Genomic DNA, 19,338 nt, shown 5'->3' with positions numbered 1-19,338 from the left:
ATTATGGTGTTTTTGTAAGTTTGAAAAAACAGTAAATTGTTGTTTTTTTACTTCAATGTAGGTCTCATTGTAAGTTTTTCTGGAACAATGTATGGAAATTAAAATATAGAATTGCATAACGCAGCGTGTTTGCTGAATTGTGTTTGCATTGAATTGCAATACGTACAGCCTAATGAGTGTGTTTTTGCATAAATTAATTGTTAAAACACTGGTGCAGTGAAAGGTACCTAACATTACACTTATAGGCCAAAATACTATATTTTTCCAACCAGTTATGGCATATGGGACACAGCATATACAATGCACATTTAATGCTGTGGTGTTATGTTTCCCTGATGTTAATTCTTAAAGTCTGACTCTTCCAGCTATAGGTCGGACATTCAGGTGGATAAATATTTAATAATAAAATTATCAGATTGCACTCCGTCTACAACTTCAGAACAACACAAGTCACGTATATGGATTTGTAACACAGATTAAGGCTATATGACATCATAAAATGAGATGAGTGAATTAACACTTTATCTCTGACTGGGACACTTAAAGTCAGTGAAAAACTCATCTACTCATTTGGTCCATGTCACAGGCTGAATGAGAGGCAGCATGTTCCCGTGTTCTCTCGCGAAATTATGTGAAACGGAGCGAAATTGAGCGACACTTCCTCCTCCAGTCTGACTTCCCATACACACAAAAAAAAATCAATATTACATTATAAATCTAATTATACTATTGGCAAAATATCACATACATAAATCTCGATACACAAAAAAAATCCCCTCTTTTCTATATTTATAAGTGAAACCAAGCAGTATATTAATTCTATTAAAGACTCTACTAATTTGAAAGCTGCTAAAACTCTGAATATTTGTAATTTTTATAATATTTTTGTATGACAACCTCTTTATGATTTATTGAAACCCCCTGGCGACGTTCTGATGTATTGTTTTGTATTACACCCCACCCAACTGCCTTAATAAAGTTTATTTAAAAAAAAAACAAAAAAAAAACTTCCTCCTCCAGTCACAGTGGCGGTATCTTTCTAAATCTAACCATCTCCATCTGCAGTGATTAGCGAATAGCGATACTATGTGGATTCATACCCGGAGAAAAGCACAGGCAGCTGGCGGGGTACCAGAACACGTCTACGGACAGGATAATTAAAATAAATTTGGCTTCGTCAGTGAAGTTTCAAGATCTCAAACCAGTAAGTATATTCATTTACACTTCTTTTTTAAATCATGACAAGACATGACAGGAAGTAGGCTAACTTGTTCCTGTGTATGGGTGTGACCAAGTCTGGAATGTGGACTTAAAGTAGCTTACTCAAAGCAATTATATTAGTTGTAAAATCAAACTCTAAAGTTTGATTTAAAAAAAAAAAAAAAAAGGGTGTGGAAAGCAGTGCCGGATCAAATGGATACATTACCCTGGGCAGACTGTATTCTTCAGGCCCCCCAAATGTATACTGAAAAAGTTGCTAGCCTAAATCACTGCTGCTCAAATAAAATAATTATCTCCACTAAACTGGAAATACTTTCCCCCGCACACTGGCAGTAATGTTTTTTTTGTAGTTTTTTTAAAACACTGAAATAAAGTTTTAGACATTTTTTAAAATATATTTAAAAGACATGTTAAACATTTTATGTAGTCTCACTAAATAATGGTTAACATATTGCGTCTCCCCCCCCCCCCCCCCCCCCCACAGCACCTCCCGCCCCCCTTGGAGATCAAGTTAATTTTATTTTTATTTTCTATAGAGCGCCAAATCACAACAGAAGTCATTTAAGGTTTCCTTTCCTATAGAACAGGTCTATAACTTGGGCAAAAGTAGTCTGTACCTTTCAGGACAAAAATGTTATCCTCAGATGAAAATTTCAACAGCACAAATGTGTTATGAAAGAAAAAGTAACTAAAAATGTTGTTGTGATTTTCTTTCCTTTTCTTTTGGAAGAAGTCTGAATGGATCGAAAGAGAAGAATCAATCATAAAGCAGAGGAGGAAGAATATATGAACAGGAGAAGTAGCTGTAGGAATATAAAGAGAGTCAAATATATTCAATGGTATGATAATGATGAGGAGGAGGAGGAGGAAGAAGAGGAGGAAGATCAGGAAGACAATGAACAGTCAGGCAGCTCCAACCAGAACACCAACTACCAAAGAGCACAAGAAAATGGTGAGTCTGTAGAGCCATTTGATACATTGAGCATCCATTCTCTTTCTATATGTGTGTGTGTGTGTGTGAGAGAGAGAAATTGCGTGTTTCATTTACATTTCACAATGAAGATTCCAAGAGAGTGCCTTACCAAAATCTCAATTGCAAGGTGCATGGAATTCTCTACATAATATTGTCTATGACATGAAAAATAATGATAATAAATATGCTGAAAGTTAACTATTTGTGCAACTCCAATATGGTAATTATTTAAATGTATGCAAAATGTAGAACTCTGGCCTGTAACCTGTGGAAACAAAAAAGGCACCCTGCATGTAGGAAAGCTGGAAAGGGGTAAGTGAAAACTAATAGTTTTTCTTCACGAAGAAATAAATACATTGTTGCTTATTCCCTTGTTTTTTTCCCTTCCCCTTTCTGTTTCTGTTTCTCGATGCTCTATGTTTAGGTGAGGAGTGTATCGAGTGTGAGTGCCGCTGGTTTGCTCCCGGAGCCTTTGAGGACTTTGGGGGGAGAGCCTCCAGTAAAAAATGGAAACAAAGTATTTCCTATAAAAATAGGCCATTGCAGTTTTGGATTGAGGTAAGAATTTGTGTCTTTTATTCAACAAAATGAAAAAAAAAAACAATAAATAACCTAAGTAGCCTCTCACTGTTGTTATAGAAAGGGGTATTGGGCTGCAAGGCATTTAAAAGAAGAGGAACTGGGACAATAAAGGTAACCTAGCAAAGGTTATAATATTGTAACCCTAGTTCTATTAACAGAGCCTGTGTGCGACAGGACGTCACATTACTATGTGATACAGAATACAATTTACATGTTTATGCAACTTTAACAGTGATAGTGAGTCTTGTGTCTGTATTTTTCTTGTTAGTCCCAGCAAAAGAAAATCCTGCCACATCGTCGCATTTTAGAGAGCTCGTCTGAAGGTTTGTCTGCGCTTTCTAGAATTATAACTTAAACTAGAAATTTGATTTTTTTTTTAAAACAACTGCTAGCATTCTGCATGTCAAGTCAACATTCCCCATTGGATATTTAGACCTACCAAGTAGTAATAAATATTTAAGTGTACATATATTATATCAAGTGGTGAAAAGTAATTAAGTACATTTACTCAAGTACTGTACTGAAGTACAATTTTGAGGTACTTGTACTACTTGTACTGTGTAGTATTTCCATTTCATGTAACTTTTTACTTCTACTCCACTACATTTTTAGGCAAATATTGTACTTTTGCAGCTTTAGTTACTTTACAGGTCGAGATTTAACATAAAAATATATGATCAACTTAGTGTGATTACACTTTTTTAAAATTAAATCTTATAACAGTATATTAAGTAAACAAATACTACTTACATAAAAGCATCAATAGAAATATTCTAATAACATTTTTAGAATATATATTTAACAATCTGTCAGGCCAGGCTCAAGGCAGGACTCAGACGCAGAGCAGGTGTACTATAAATCTCTTTATTCAGGAAGCAACCAGAGAAATCCTCAACAGAGTGAAAAGAAACAAGCTGCTATAAAAACTACTAAAGCTTAGCTAAGATTTCTAACAAAATAAAAGTCGCTCCAAAAGGAGGAAAAGCACAGGAACATAACTACACTAATCAATAAACAAACAAATCCTAATCTATGAAAATGGGGAATGCTATCTAACCTGACAAAGGGGAAACTAACAAAAGAAACTATAACAAACAAAAGCGCTCAAAAAAAGGGAGGTACCAAACCTGACAGGGAAAAAGAAAGAATCTACAAAATGCTCCGTAACCTGAAAAAGGGTAGCTGGCAAACGCCAGACTATATCACAAATGAGATATAGTCTGGAGACCACCTATTCATTTTTCCATAGAGGAGACGTGGTTTACGATCCTCCAGAGCCGTTTATTGGGCGATACAAATGTCTATCATAAATGTCTGTACATAGCTCTTAGCCAATCGTATCAGTTATACCAGATTACGTATGTAGAGTGACAGAAATTGATGTTTACATAGCCAGACTAGCCCATCTCTACTTTGGGACTAAAATGCTCAATGCTCGGTAGCGGGGCTAGTTGGTAGATTAGGCTTTTGCCAAATCCTGTTGGAAGCAAGGCTAAAATGTCCTTTTTGGTGGTGATAAAGGAGTATAAAGCCATTCTTTTAAAATAAACTTTGGCTCTAAACTATCTAGAACACTGTCTACAGCTAGATCGAAAGAGAGCTTCGCGTCAGCCATGTTGGATCCATAAGAAAACTACAAGCTTCCATCTGTCCAATAGTACGCGTTATCGTCTTGCCGTTCCTCCCCGTTCTGAGATTGGATACCAAAAGCAGGGCTAAGAATCGGCCATGGACAACATTTCGAAATGAAAATCGGGCGTGCAATTTTTGCACAAGTTGGGTATACCCAGGCTAGAAGAAGGGACTAAGGGGATAAAACTTAAAAAAAAAAACAGAACGGAAAATCACTCCAACTGGAGGAAAACAAAACGAGAAGAAAAACTATGAAACTAAATACTAGCGATACGCTACAAAATTACAAATAAAAATCGCTAGGACAACTCAAAAGGCAAGGCAGGCTGTGGCATTAACGAGAGCATGGGCTGGTATGGTGACGGGGTCAAACACACTGGACCAAGACAAGGGAAACACAGACTATTGGAACACATGGAGGGAAGGGAGCACCAGGTGAACACAGACTATTGGAACACATGGAGGGAAGGGAGCACCAGGTGAACACAATCCGTAATTAGGGGAGACAATCAGACAGATGACGGGGAAGGGCAAGTGACCTGAAACAAGAGGAGAGTTACTATTTCAAAATAAAACAGGAAATAACGAGACCAGAACACAAAATAAGACACAACCTCACTGCGGTGTGACACAATCTGAGTGGGTTCATTCCGCATAACAAGTACTTTTACTTTAAGTTCACTTTGATGCTGATACTTTTGTACTTTGACTTCAGTACGTTTTGAATGCAGGACTTTTTCTTGTAGTGGAGTAATTTTACAGTGTGGTATTAGTAATTTTACTTCAGTAAGAGATCTGAATACTTTTCCCACTACTGATTATATCCATGTCAAAGAATCAGAAATAAGGTCCGAAGAAGAAACCGAGGGAGATGATGATGATGATGATGATGATGATGATGATGTTGAAGATGAAGATGAAGATGAAAAGGTAGGGGCTGAAACGATAGATTCAGAAGTTGACCAGACTAAAGAAGAGGAAGATGAAATGGAAAAAGGAACAAGATGAGGATATGACCGCTGTTGATGACGAGAAAGCCAATAGTGTTTTTGAAGGTGATGTTTCAGACAGGAATCATCATCAGTAGGAAACCATTATTTGAAATTACAAGATGCGGATTTATAACTGTTACTCTTCTCCTTTCAGAAAGAGATTCAAAGTTGATTATTTCAACATCTGCAAAAAGTGCGTTAGAGAAGAATGTCAACGTTGTCATCGAAAGGATTTCAGAGGTGAGATGGAGAGAGTTGTTTCCTTCCTTGTGTGTGTGTTTTATCCGCCATCACCAGGTCAAAATTTAAATATGTCAAATGCTTTGGATTAAGAAATACCTACAAAACTAATGCCATTCTTATGGGCATTTAGTGCTAGTTAGCATGATAGCAATGTAGGCATGCTAACTCGGTAAACTAAAGTGGTGAACACGGTAAACATTGCAACTGCTATACATTCTATAAGCAAAGCAAATCTTAGTCCTTCATGCACACAAATTTGACCATTGGAGTTGTGGTGCTAGCTTGCAGGGGTCACGAGGGCCCCTCACGTTACATTTATGAAGCAAAATCAAAAAGCCCCAGAGCAAGTTTACGTATTTTTCATGTGGAAATACTCCATATTGCGAGAAGCAGAGGGGATGTCTGGCTCACTGTCCACGTAACTTCTATAAAGCGTAAAAAATCTGAAAAAAATGTTTTCAGAAATCTCTGTTTTAGTAACCCTAAATATATTTGTGTGTGGATGAGGGGCCAAAATTTTGAGGAATTTCTTGTTCATTTTAATGCCTGGTACAACTAAAGGTACATTTGTTTGGACAGATATAATGATAACAACAACAATAGCTCATAAGAGTTTAATTTAAGAGCTGATATCTAGCCATTTTCCATGGTTTTCTTGATAATGGTTTTGGTTATCAAGAAAACCATATATGGTGAGCCGTATTCACACACAGTGGCCCTCATTTGTCAAACAAGTGCAGATCTGATTTCGTCTTACGACAGGGTTCACGTGTGATTCACTGAGCGTTCGTATCTCGCCAATCACAGCGTAAGAATGATTGGCTGTTGATAAATGTGGCGGCTAAAATCAATCGTAAATTTGAATGTCAAGTCCTAATACATACTGGGTCGAGAGGCCTCGCCCCTAGAGACAATGACACGGAGAGACGAAACACAGCCAAGAAGAGGAATTTCTCCGAAGCAGAGATTGAGACTGTGATGTCTCACACGCAACAGCAAAAGATTATATTGATTGTCAGCCTAAAAAGTGTCATTGAAAGGGAGTAGGAAAAATAAAGCTTCTGTCCCTGACTCCTCTGTCTCCTGCTTACTTGGATTCCCTCCCCGGAGGTTTCTGCTGGATATTTGGACTGTTTTAGCTCTGTTGTGGATTTCCAGTGTACCTGCTGTGGATTTTTGAAACCCTCTTTTGTCAATAAACTGTTAAACTTCTCCAACACTGGTCTCAGTCTGTGCTGTTCTTGGGTCCAACCTCACACCCATTACAAACAGTGCAGCAGTGGACAATCAGACCCCCAGTGAGGTCGGCATATTTCATTTAAACATCTGTGATATATTTTTCATGTGAAGAAAAAGTGGTCGGCATTGAAACTGGCCCCCCAAAGGACAATGGCAGCCCTGAGCACCACACTGACTGGAGGAGGCCAGGTGGACAGCAGCCTTAAACTGGAACAGACAGACGAGCATGAGACACCTCTGATCGAAAATACTTCTATTTCGAGCATACCTGGTGGTGGAGGAGACACTGACGCACTACCGGCGTCCGAGCCGGATGACGGTAAACATTTAATAGCAGAAGACAATGGTAAACATTTATAAGTCTAGCTAGAAGCCTACATTTCACAGTTGCAGGGTTCATTTTTAAAGTTTTAATGAAAAATTATATAAAGCTCTAGATTGTCACCAATATAAAAATGAATGCGTTTCAGATAAATCACAGCTGAAGGCTGAACACCACTGGTGCAGTCTGGAGCCAGCCCCTCAGAGCTCGGGCCAGGCAACTCCAAGCTGTGACGGAGAGCACACGTCCTCCACCTCTCATGCTGCCCCACCACCATGGACTGTCACAGCAAAGGTCCTGGAAAAACAGACGGAGATTTGTCGGTCGTTGGTGGAGATTAACACTAATCTCAAAGCCATCAATGATACTCTGACGATGATAAATGAGACTTTGAAAAATAAATAAAATGTTTAACTAAACGTTGTGTATTGTCTACTTCAGTATAGGGTACTTGCCAAACAAAAGTATTAACATTCTTGCATTTTAGAAGTGATGAATGATGTCCCGCCTTCTTCTGGATGGTATCACACACCTTTTGTGGTGTGTAGAGTTCCCCCTGATGCTCCCAGACAGCCATCTGCCTTTGAGCAGTCCTATACAGCGCTCCACCTCGGCCCATGTGCGCACGGTTGAATCGGCGCTCTTGTTCAGTGTCAGGGTTCGCCAGTGGGGTAACGAGGTAATCCATTTGGGGATAACCTTTGTCACCTGTAAATAAATCACTTCAACTTATTGTTCATTGAAATACTTGTAGAAAAGCCTTGTAGAACCTGATAATGTAATAAATTCCCGATAATGTAATAACCCCGATTAATGTAATAAAAATCTGCACTTGAGTCCATTGAAAATGTAATAAAACCTGATAATGTAATAACTTCACGATAACGTAATAAAGTGCATTTCCCAATAATTTAATACACTTTTTCCCAATACCTTGGGAGACGAAAACGACTCATGAGCCTCCATAAAGGGGTCCTGGTGGTCCTGAAAGACCCTCTCCAGTCTTACAGGCACGTAAATGTCTTCTAATAAAGCCAGAGGTGCCATTGTTGAGATTTGATAACTGTCAAAGCTCTTGTTTAAATAGCTGGCTAATAAGCATCTAACCTATCACATTGCAGATCGGTTAGCCCACCCATTACAACAGCATGATATTAATTACTTATGTCACAATTTCTTTTTTTATTGATAATTTTATTATCGTGTAGCCTATGCAGGTTTGCAAATATATTCAATAAATTTGAGTAGTTAGTTATATTAGATGCAATATAATAGTTCAATTTGGAACATATTTTAAGATAATTATCTTTAATTATTATACATCTATTGTCATGGCAGCAAGGTCATTAATGTGTAGAGATGGCGGTTCCATGCCAATTTTGACAACTTTAATTCTACTTAATACCACTTCTATTTGTTTTTTTTAAAAGCTTTTGAGTGTAATATAAATTATGAAACTACTTTAATCAACGTTTGGAACATCTTTTGTACAATAAATTATTAATAGTTTCCAACAGGGTGCGTCTGCAACACATCTCAAAAAACCAACACCACCGTCTATCTGCTTAAGGCATCACCTTCTGATGCCCATACAGTAGTCTAATAACAATATTCAGACTCAGACATGTGGACTTCATGCCGCATTGACTGCTACTGCCCACTAGAGCAGCTATTCTCAACCTTGGGGTCCCGACCCCAATTGGGTTCGCGAGATGATTTCTGGGGGTCGCCAAATCATTTTGGAAGTCAGCTCTGTCTCCACTTACTGTCTCTTTTTTTTGGTCATTTAATGTCTTTTCTGGTCATTTTGTGTCTTTTTTCTTTCATTATGTGTCTTTTTTTGGTCATTTTGTGTCTTTTTTTGTCATTTTGTGGTCAATTTGATTCTTTTTTTTGTCATTTTGTGGTCAATTTGATTCTTTTTTGGGTCATTTTGTGTCTTTTCTGACAAATCCCAAAGTATCAAGTTATTACTTCCCAAGGAGTCTCTGGCTTGAAGCTGACTGTTACACACTCAGGAGGTCAGAATGGACCTTTAAACTTACAGAAAAGGACTTAGATTAAAAGTCACAATAAAATATATATTTTTTTTTTATAAATGCACAGACAGAGAGATGTTTTAGTTGTTGTCTGCTTCATTATTTGTCCAAAATTCGTACTATCAACTGAGTTTGTACGATCTGAACTGTGCATGGAGATTGTGTTCAGTGAGCGGGGGTCCCCCACAACATGCATGTTAAATTGGGGGTCGTGACTCAAAAAGGTTGAGAACTACTGCACTAGAGCAGCGTGCCAACAGGGCAGCCATCTTGGAACAGGGCCACTCTTGCATCCATAGACATTTGACGTATACATACAAATGTATATATGTCTATGATTAAATCTATGGAGGAATGTTGTTTCTACACAATACAAGTTATAATAAATCGCTCAGTTGTCAAGCTATTTTCACAAGGTTTGTTTGTCAAACGTCAGACATGACAGACAGATATAGAATGAAAAAGAACACAGAAAACGTTCAGGTGTGTTCAGGTCTTTATTTTAAAGCATTGCTTGAAGGGGATACATTGCATTGGAGTATAATAATAATAATAATAATAATAATAATAATAATAATATATAATAATTATATTAATATATTGTTAATGTTATTACTATTCTCATCATTGTTATATTATTTTTTATTATTACCAGTATTATTATTATTGCTTTTATCATTATATTATTATTGTTGTTGCTATTATTATATTAATTTATTGTTATTATTAAAATGATATATCTATCATTATTATTATTATTATTGTTGCAGACATAGGATCTGCTGTCTCTGCTGGAGAACTTTGTTCCTCCACCTCCCCCTGATCAGTATCACCATCTCTATGAATAAACTGACTTGATTGATTACAGATATTAAAACTAAACAGGTTCTTTGAATTACCAGAGTTAAGTGGCAGAACTTTGAAATATTCAAGATAAAGAACATTAACAATCCCCCTAAAAAACTATTTACAAGCCTTTCATGAATTGGAGCCAAAACCCCTCAAAGAACTGTTTTGCAGGATCTCCTCACAAACCACATGCATGACCACTGACCCCTCAGGAGCTTTACCTGAGTGGATCTGATGAATCACACGCTCTGCTGCTCTCACCACCTTGACTGTGACTTCTGATGGAATCATCAGCCAAACATTATTAAGTCGGTGGGAGCTCTGTAGCAACCTAAAATGTAATAATTTCCTGATAATGTAATAACACCTGAAAATGTAATTTGCATTTACTTAATTGAAGATGTAATAAAACCCAATAATGTAATCACTTCACCAATAAAGTAATAAAATATCCTGACCGATATTTGGTTATTATATCACTTTCAATGTCAAATTGACATCTTACTCTATGTCAAGTGACATAGTGGTCAGCTGACATACTGTCATACTTATAGTATATGATTTACTTGTATAAATAAAGATTAAATAAAAATGTCAGCATCAAAATGACAAAACCTGATGACGACTGACATGGTTATTTCCTCCCTTTTGGGGTTTATACAGGATTTCTGAAGTTGTATGTTGTTAAGATTAAAGATTTAAATCCCGTTTTATTGGAGTGACATAATAATAATTTCTGCAACACTATTTGCTGGTAATGTCAGTAACATGTTGATATGGGTTTTTCCATTATACTGTAAATAGATTCATGATAAAAAAAGATGCTTTTGACATGTTGATAATAATAATAATAATACCTTTATATTTATATAGCACCTTTAAAAACAGCGTTCACAAAGTGCTTTGACAGAACAACACTATAAAAATAAGAAACCAATAATGAAGAAAAAAGAAATTAATAATATTTATATATATATATATATATATACCACACAAGTTAAAAAGACCAACATCACATGAGTGCAAGTCTGTAAAAATGTGTTTTGAGAAGTGACTTAAAAGAATTCACTGATCCAGCGAGCCTTAGGTTTGTTTGTTAGGGAGACTTTTCTGTTTCCATTTTAACCTGTAATTTTTATTCATTCACTCTTAAATGTTTTATTCATTCACTTTTTTTTTTTTTTTAATTAGCTTTTAAATGTCTTCTAATGTGTTATGTGTATTTTAATCTTGCCCCTGTAAAGCACTTTGAATGTCCCTGTGTCCGAATTGTGCTATATAAATAAACTTGCCTTGCCTTGCCTTGTTAATATATGTTTTATTACATTATTGGTGAAGTTATTAAATGATTGGGTTTTATTACATTTTTCGATCGAGTAAAGTGCAAAGCTGTTGTTGGCACACATCGCAAGAGAGCCTTCTTAGAACCTGCCCAACCACAAACCCTGCGATGTAGACCACAGCATTGTCCACAAGACCACCGAAGCGTGTGAGAAGGTAGCTAGTCACACAGGAGGGCTGCAGAGTTAACAAACAGGGAAGGGAGTTCGTCTGCAGTTTCGGCAGAGGACATCTGGACAGCAGACGGACACGCTGTGTGATCCTGTGCTGCCACGTTGCCTAACCCACTTGGTGAGACACCACACCGGACCACCAGACGCCGGAGGATGCCCTGGAACTGGCCGGCAGAGGGATTGTTGTCCAGCCCCCTTAAGGAAAAAAAAACAACACACACCCACTCACTACAATTACACCAAAGATCTTTTCTTATTGTTTTTTAAAAGGCTGTAAAATGTGAACTGTAGTATATTTTCGTGCCACAAAAAGTATACTGTACGTGACATGGGCAGAGGATATTGGCGCCAAGGTTATAATAGTTTTGGATTTTTCATTAGTTTTAGTTTTAATTTCGTTGTCAATTTTTGTTTTCAAATTCAGTTAGTTTTAATTAGTTTTTAAAGTGAGTTTGCTAGTTTTGATTAGTTTTATTTTTTGGAAAATGCTTAGTTTTAGTTTAGTTTTTATTAGTTTTAGTGTTAGTTTTAGTTTTTTGTAATGGGGTATTTTTTGGGTGCCAGATTCAATAAGGTCACAATAAATGTTTCCTTTATTTCCTTTGTCTGATCCATCTCAGCCCCAATAAGTTTATTAAGTCATAAAACCAGATAGATGAAATAGATTTCATATCAACCAAAAAGGTTTATGTATGAAAAAAGTTGTCAAAGACGAAAACTAAGGACATTTTCACTATAATTTCGGTTAGTTTTAGTTAGTTTTGTAACCACACAATACAGTTTCAGTTAGTTATCGTTTTTTAAAAAACTCCCGTTTTTATTTTTATTTCAGTTAACGAAAATGTTTTTTCAATTCTAGTTTTCTTTATTTCGTTAGTTTTCGTTAACTATAATAACCTTGATTGGCGCCAGTAAAGAGGGGCCTCTCTGACCCTTTGGGGCTCATCCTGACCCTTGGGAAAATAGAGACATCAGGACTTCTCGGGGAGACTCTGGGGACAGCTGTTTTGACAGTGGAGATGTTGGAATGTGAACATCGATCAGAAAGAAGAGGGGTTTTGGATGTCAGCCAAATAAGGTTAAAAAGTAAATTTAGTGAGTGTATTTGGGCCCCTGGAAGACGCGCCCATACGTTGAACCGAGTACATAAAATACCTTCACACATAGAGAATTTTTAGAGGAGACAGGGCTACATTTTGTGTGGGACCTTTCATTCAACAGCCTTAAAATTGGACAATAGTCTCCTCCAATGTTCCTGTATTTTTTGATGAGTTATAATAAAGAAGACTAAAAGGAACTTTCACCTGGTCGTCAATCCATTCTTTTCACTTAGAGGGGTAGTGAGTCATACACTAAAGAACCTTACCTGATACTCTGATTGAACTACAGAGAAGCTCCAAGTGGTCTTGGCTGAACCGGTAGGTGCAGACATACTGCTGGACCTGGAGCAGATCAGGAATCATCAAAGGTAAACTCCCTCTGCTCCCTGGTCTACTCATGGCCCTTCTTTGCCAAGAGGTCTACCTGAAGATCTGAAATTTAGTAAGCATAAACTTATTAGTAAGATCCCCTTTAGTAAGAGGAAAGAGAATTTCAAAACAGACTATAAGCATAAATTACCTATAAAAAATATTCTAATTAGTATTCCCATTTTACCTGAGTAGCATTCAAGTCTGTCGTTCAGATCTTCATTTATCAGGTTTTTCTCCCTCAGATCCTCGAGAAGAGCGTGCACATTTTTCTTCGCCCGTCGCTCCCGGATCATGCTGTTCCTCTTCTCGCGCTCCAGACTCTCCACTCTAGCCAGAGCTCCACTAAGTCTGGCCTTTAGATCAGTAGGAGAAGCAGGCAAAGCATAATTGTGGTCCTAGTGGAAAGAGGGATGAAAATATATAGTGATGTTTATGACTCATCACTCACTGATGTAGCTGGCCAACATTCTTCATTTCATCCCTCAGTCCCACTGTTTGCACCGAGGTTATTAAAGTTAACAAAAACTAACGAAATAATGAAAACTAGAATTGAAAAAACATTTTCGTTAACTGAAATAAAAACAAAAACAATAGTTTTTAAAAAAACGATAACTAACTGAAACTGTACTGTGTGTTTACAAAACTAACTAAAACTAACTAAAATTAAAGTGAAAATGTCCTTAGTTTTCCTCTTTGTGAACTTTTTTCATACATGATCCAGTGTTTCTATTAAAAAAAGAGGATTCTGTTAGTGAACATGCAGGAACACATGGTAAATATGTTTATTGAGACTGGATGTCTACACTCCAACCAAAATTCAAAACACCTGGAACTGTAAGAGTTAATAACCATATTGGGGCTGAGATGATAAACCAAAGGAAATAAAGCCAAAATTTATCATGAACTCTTTGAATCTCACACCCAAAACATAGCCCATCACAAAATAACTAAAACTAATAAAAACTAAACTAAAACTAAGCATTTTCAAAAAATAAAAAAACTAACTAAAACTAGCAAACTCACTCTAAAAACAAATGAAATTAAAACTAAGACTATTAAACAATCCAAAACTATTACAACCTCGGTTTGCACCCTGGATATTAGTGTCTTAGTGACAGGGACATAATGTTGCGACCCTTAAACAAGCGTGAGAGAGGAATGAAGAAACCATAGGAAGCTCCCTCACTCACTCGTCTGTATTGAATTAATTTCTCAAATAACACAAACAAAACTAACTTTTATCCTTAAAGGAAGATATTCAACGTACTCATTGTCACATCCAGATACCTTTTACAAATGTATATTTTTCAACATCTCAACTATTTAAATAATCATTCACTAAATTATTACATGTCCAATTATTTAACCAATGTGTTTTTAGCCCATTAACTTATTTAAATTACAAAATAAACATCTTTAACATACTTGACAAGTATTATTGTAACATTAAATAGCTCCAGGAGCTAGCTTACACGTCGCCTAGATTTAAAAGAAACTCTTTCAACAATAGTAAAACATAACGCGAAACATATAGTTTCTTTTATACATTACAGTAACACAGGGAGGACTATTGCTAACATCTGTCAAGTCTATAGTGCTTTGTGTACAGTAATCTATCTATAAAGCAAGAAGCGTCTGTGTGTGTGTGTGTGTGTGTGTGTGTGTGTGTCTAGGGCATATCTCTCTGACCGTTAGTCAGACTGACCTCAGATTTCGTATGTGGCTTGCGCATGGCACGAAGGTGTGCATCCTCAATTTTGAAGATTTTGAAATTATTTTTTCAAAATATCATTATTTACGTAGGACGTGTTGCAGCATTGCACTGTTTCCGATCAGACGCCTTTTAGGGGAGCTCCGCCCCATTGTGTGATAGGCCTACACCTGGTCAGTAACACAATTCACTCTGGATTTCCACACCTGACTCATCTCATCTGGAAGTCTATCTAGCCTACCTATCTTTAGGAGTTTTAAAGTGCGCTACAAGGTTCGATTTTCCAATAATATTCTCATAGTTTCCAGCGAATATCAATGTTCAATGTGTATGTGCTGGATGGTGTGGCACCTTATGAAAAGTAAGTGTTTTATGGAGTTGTAGACGTTGTAGTGGTCTGCATGTAATATGCAAATTCTGTTATTCGGGATTGGCATGCTAAGGAGATTTAACTCTATTGACTTTTTATGTTGCACTTCCATGTATTTCCCAATATACACTTACACTTGAGTATTACACCTCATTGTACATCCCACTTTCACACACAACCTCATTTGGCCATAATTGAAAAATCTACTTAATCTCCCACTATACAAATACATACTTCCTATGGGCACTGCACTAGTTACATTAAACAATTGTGAGAGAGGAATAAAGAAACCATACGAAGCTCCATCACTCACTCGTCTGTATTGAATGAGGAATCAGAGCAGTCTCCACCTACCTGAGCCCAGAGGCATAACTAACAGATCACCGAACAATCAACCCACTCATACTAGACTCTGCACCACCTATCTGTGTTCGTCTACTTGTTTCACTGGTTGCATACATTTACAGTAACCACTACCACAGTAACCACACTTCAATATATTATTATCTTTTTTTGTTTTTGTTTTGTTTTGTTTTTTTTGTTTGTTTTGTGTCATCTTTTCTTGGAGATCCTCATTTGGGGAATACCAGTTTGCCTTGTATATATGATTGTCTGTTTACCCTATGTTTTTATTATTTACTTTGTGAATATATACCTTGAAAAAAAAAAAGGGGGGGGGGGGGTGCAAGGTACAATATTTTAAAGAAAACTAAATGACTCATTATGTTTGTGAAAGTAAGAAGCCTTGCAATAAAGTATTAAAAAAAAAAACAGTAACCACTACTGGTACACTTTAGCAACCAACAATGAAAAAAAATGGCATGAACAGATAATTCTCACTGTAATAAAGAATAATTAAATTAACCATATTTTTCTAAAGATTACATATTTCAACTGGAGATTAATTACTCTTTTCTGTAAAATATTAACCATCACAATAACACACTACAGTATGTTTTAAAGTGTACTCATTTGTATTTGTGTGTCTAAAATGAGTGGCAGAGAGCAAATGTGACACAGGTTTTAATATGACCAGGGTCTTGATGCTCTCATATGTTTGAAAAATATTACATGCAAATACTCACAATATTAGAATGAGGTTCAGCTTCAGGGAATTGCTGAGGCAAGTCCACTGGAAGGCTTTCTTCTGCTTCCCTTGAAGCGTTGGTTGTCTTCGATGGTACTTGCTAAAATGTAAGAAGCAAAATACAACCTTTAAAAAACGTTTTTAGCATCAGGAAGTGTAGTGTACTTTATTCCTAAACATACAGACAGTCAAATAGTTTTAAAAAGTGTGGCATTAACCCTCCTGTCCTTTTTTAAAAACTTTTTTTTGCTGTCATCTAAAAATGTATAATGTTTTCAAAAAATAAGTTTCAATAAAAGTTGACATAACCTACTCTGTGCATTCCCATCAAGAATTTTCCCCACTATTACTATTGAAAAAGATATTCAGGTTTTATTACTTTTTTTTTCTCTTGAAATAAGGCCTAATTTTGTATATTTGACTAAAATTGAACAATAATAATGAAAAAAATGTGAAAATTATATATCAATTTATTGGTCATGAATTGCCTTAAAAGTAAAAAAAAAAAAAAAAAAAGGTTGCTAATATATTTCTTTCTACATGTCCTAAAACCAGTCTTGTGTCATGGGGTCCCTTTAGTCCACAGGAGGACTACACAAGGGTTAAGTAGCTATCAAATGCTTACATGGACGTATGAATCATAGAAATGAATGAATTCTTTAGCCGAATTGCACACATACCTTTTTTAAACGAGCTGGAAAGTTGAAGAGAGATGGTTTGACTCCATGTCTCAGCCTGACAGTTTGCCCTGTTCTGTCAAAGTCTTCTGGCTTGAAGTGCTCACTGCAGAGCAGGGTCCTCTTAGCTGCCACAAAACCTTTCCGTTTCACTGCCAGTTCCCATTGTCTCTTTGAACTGTTGTCTTTGGGAAACCTTTAAAGCGTGAGAAACGTAGCAAGAGATAAAAGAATTGTCTTCAACAAAAAATAATTCCATCTAATAGAGCTAATAATAATCAATATATTCCAAGGTCTCTGGATTGATATTTGTAACTTTATTGCAAGCAATGTTGATAAAGATTTTAAGTTGTTTTAGAGGGATGTGCTATTTGGGCTATTTGATATATATATATATATATATATATAAAGAAAAACTCAATGAAATATTTATTATAAACCTCATCATACTGATGGTGAAATATCATATTCCTGAATGCAAATTTGCTGGAAGAAGACCATCTTTTGTTGCCTTTCACAATGAGCTCAGGCAGTACATCGCTTCTATTCAATTCTCCAACAACCAAAATAATAATAATAATAATAATAAAAGTATCTACGCTTATATTTTGTATTTTCATCACATTGTGTGTAGCTGAATGTTGTCAAGCTTAAATATCAATTAATATAAAAACCTTTCTGAAATGTGAAATATATTAGCTAAACAGTAAACATGCTAACTGAGTCATGTTTCTAACTGAAGATCCATCCATGCTAAATTAAATGCTAAAATGAGTCATGTCATGTCATAACAGGGTGGACAGGGTATTTTGCTGTTTGCTGCCTATAGTTAATTTATAAAAACAACTGTGGGATCTTGACCAACATGCATTTCTAACAGCATAACATCTACTTGGTACAATAAATATTATTGTACCAAGGGTTAGGGTTAACTGATGGAAAATCAGTTCAATGGAAAAAAGTTCAATGGAAAATCTCAACTTTTCTTTTAGGAAATGTGGATGTTGACTCATCCCTAACTTACAGCTTACCTGTGAAAAGTGATCCCACGAGACCTGGTGTGTGTGCTCCGCTCATTAGAGCATCCATACGCCGCACAGAAGTCCGGCATCTTTTCTCTCACAAATCTGCTGTCAGAAGCTCGTCTGCTAAGAACATTAAGTAGAGTTTGTATTTAGGTAGTAAAACCAGCATTTTTAAAATATTCAAGCACTGTGTATCATAGCTACGTGTGTGACGTTTTTTAACAAATCAATATGTTTAGAATTCGGTCCAAATTTCAGCGAATAATTCTACTTTGAGATTGAAGAGTTCCTCTTTCCTTCGTCAGTTGATGCACCGCTGCCTCTGCTAGCCCTGTTCCAAGATGGCGGCGCTTTAGGCACGTCCCTCCACAGTCGAGGCGGCTTCTATTTTTTTTTTTCCTTTTTCAATGCTTTATTGAAAATTACAAAAATAAACATTTCTGGCACGTTTTTCACAGTACATACCTTCCATAAGTGTAGAAAGAATGTTAGGTGAACATTAATCAACAGTAAAACGTACAATAATAACATCAATATTGTAAATTCTAAAGTGTGTTTCTAAGTGGGGGTATAGGAAAGTGTCTAAGTGGGGGGGGGGGGGGGGGGTATAGGAAATTAAGGTAGCCTACATTAATTATCAAATTTATGTAAGATATTGTTTTTGTTTTGTCTGCCAGGGAACAATGTGTCAGTGAGATAGTTTCTTATAAAGTGATTATTACATTTTTTTGTCCTCTGTATTGACAATGGGACCAGTTGTGGTATTAAAGGTTGGTGGGCCAATATATTTTTTGTTAGAAATATAAATCCCTGAAGGAGTGCTTTTTGTAATTTAAAAAAGTCTGATTTGGAAGGGTTGAATGTTTATGTTTAGTGCAAAACTGTTGATAATCCAAGAGATTACCATTGGCATCCATTAAGTCAAACACAGACCATATATTCCCCTCATACCAATCCTGATAATATAATGATTTATTTCGGGACTCTGCCAAAGATCTTATTTGCTTCCCTCACTTGTGTCTTGGTCCTGCAGGAGAGACGGAACATTTAAGAGACATGAGAAGTCCTCTCCTCCAAAATTTCTAATGACAGCAGCAGCGGATCACAGCTGAATCAGCTGTCAGTCGGCTTTAACAGCTGTTTGTGTCTGCACAGATACAGACATGCACTCATAATAAAGGGTTTTCTCTGTTTAACAAACAGCTGCACATGAATAACAACCTGCATTGTGTATTTATACTGTGAACTGTGCGTTGATATAGAGTTTATATTATATATTCATTCATTATTTGCGTCTGTATATAGACTATCCTGGTGATAAATTCATGATTTAATATCCTAGAACACCGGCAAATGATTTATTAGGTTAGACGATTAAGGAAAAACTCAG

The 19,338-nt window shown here is 36.3% G+C and overlaps 2 protein-coding genes across 7 annotated transcripts; one reads left to right on the top strand and one right to left on the bottom strand.

Annotated features, from left to right (window-relative positions):
• The first annotated feature begins 1,033 nt into the window (after positions 1–1,033).
• On the top strand, positions 1,034–7,617 carry LOC131983650 (nuclear body protein SP140-like protein). 5 transcript variants are annotated; one of them, XR_009395479.1, is made up of 10 exons: positions 1,034–1,204; positions 1,955–2,173; positions 2,444–2,506; positions 2,619–2,752; positions 2,834–2,887; positions 3,045–3,099; positions 5,244–5,463; positions 5,555–5,640; positions 6,994–7,201; positions 7,353–7,617. XR_009395479.1 is itself a non-coding variant. In XM_059348413.1 (8 exons), exons 2-7 carry the CDS (start codon positions 1,960–1,962, stop codon positions 5,414–5,416), a joined length of 693 nt encoding a protein of 230 aa, XP_059204396.1. In that variant the 5' UTR covers positions 1,034–1,204; positions 1,952–1,959; the 3' UTR covers positions 5,417–5,463; positions 5,555–6,103. The 5 variants fall into 5 exon arrangements, 1 of the variants encoding a protein (XP_059204396.1); XR_009395478.1 differs by having other exon boundaries at positions 1,952–2,173; XR_009395481.1 differs by lacking the exon at positions 2,444–2,506 and having other exon boundaries at positions 1,952–2,173.
• Positions 7,618–10,255: 2,638 nt separating this feature from the next.
• LOC131983493 (THAP domain-containing protein 6-like) lies at positions 10,256–18,380 on the bottom strand. Of its 2 annotated transcripts, none has more exons than XM_059348213.1 (7): positions 18,220–18,380; positions 17,955–18,068; positions 16,927–17,119; positions 16,245–16,346; positions 13,263–13,473; positions 12,973–13,138; positions 10,256–11,801 (listed from the first exon to the last, which is right to left on the bottom strand). In XM_059348213.1, the coding sequence occupies exons 2-6, from the start codon at positions 18,032–18,034 to the stop codon at positions 13,098–13,100; spliced, it is 627 nt and encodes a 208-aa protein (XP_059204196.1). In that variant the 5' UTR covers positions 18,035–18,068; positions 18,220–18,380; the 3' UTR covers positions 10,256–11,801; positions 12,973–13,097. The 2 variants fall into 2 exon arrangements, with proteins under 2 accessions (XP_059204196.1, XP_059204197.1); XM_059348214.1 differs by having other exon boundaries at positions 17,955–18,071; positions 18,220–18,237.
• Positions 18,381–19,338: the final 958 nt, after the last annotated feature.

This window comes from Centropristis striata, chromosome 13 (genome assembly GCF_030273125.1).
Source record: "Centropristis striata isolate RG_2023a ecotype Rhode Island chromosome 13, C.striata_1.0, whole genome shotgun sequence".
NCBI lineage: Eukaryota > Metazoa > Chordata > Actinopteri > Perciformes > Serranidae > Centropristis > Centropristis striata.
The sequence above is the reverse complement of the archived record's forward strand: the minus strand, read 5'-3'. Positions and strand labels throughout refer to the sequence as shown.

Excerpts from the sequence above, each read along its gene's own strand:
- LOC131983650 (XM_059348413.1), top strand. The coding sequence starts at position 1,960 with ATGGATCGAAAGAGAAGAATCAATCATAAAGCAGAGGAGGAAGAATAT. Across the intron at positions 2,507-2,618 it reads TGTAGGAAAGCTGGAAAGGG|GTGAGGAGTGTATCGAGTGT; the intron begins GTAAGTGAAAAC and ends CTCTATGTTTAG. Across the intron at positions 2,888-3,044 it reads GAGGAACTGGGACAATAAAG|TCCCAGCAAAAGAAAATCCT; the intron begins GTAACCTAGCAA and ends TTTTCTTGTTAG.
- LOC131983493 (XM_059348213.1), bottom strand. The coding sequence starts at position 18,034 with ATGCCGGACTTCTGTGCGGCGTATGGATGCTCTAATGAGCGGAGCACA. Across the intron at positions 17,120-17,954 it reads CGTGGGATCACTTTTCACAG|GTTTCCCAAAGACAACAGTT; the intron begins GTAAGCTGTAAG and ends CACGCTTTAAAG. Across the intron at positions 16,347-16,926 it reads TTCCAGCTCGTTTAAAAAAG|CAAGTACCATCGAAGACAAC; the intron begins GTATGTGTGCAA and ends CTTACATTTTAG.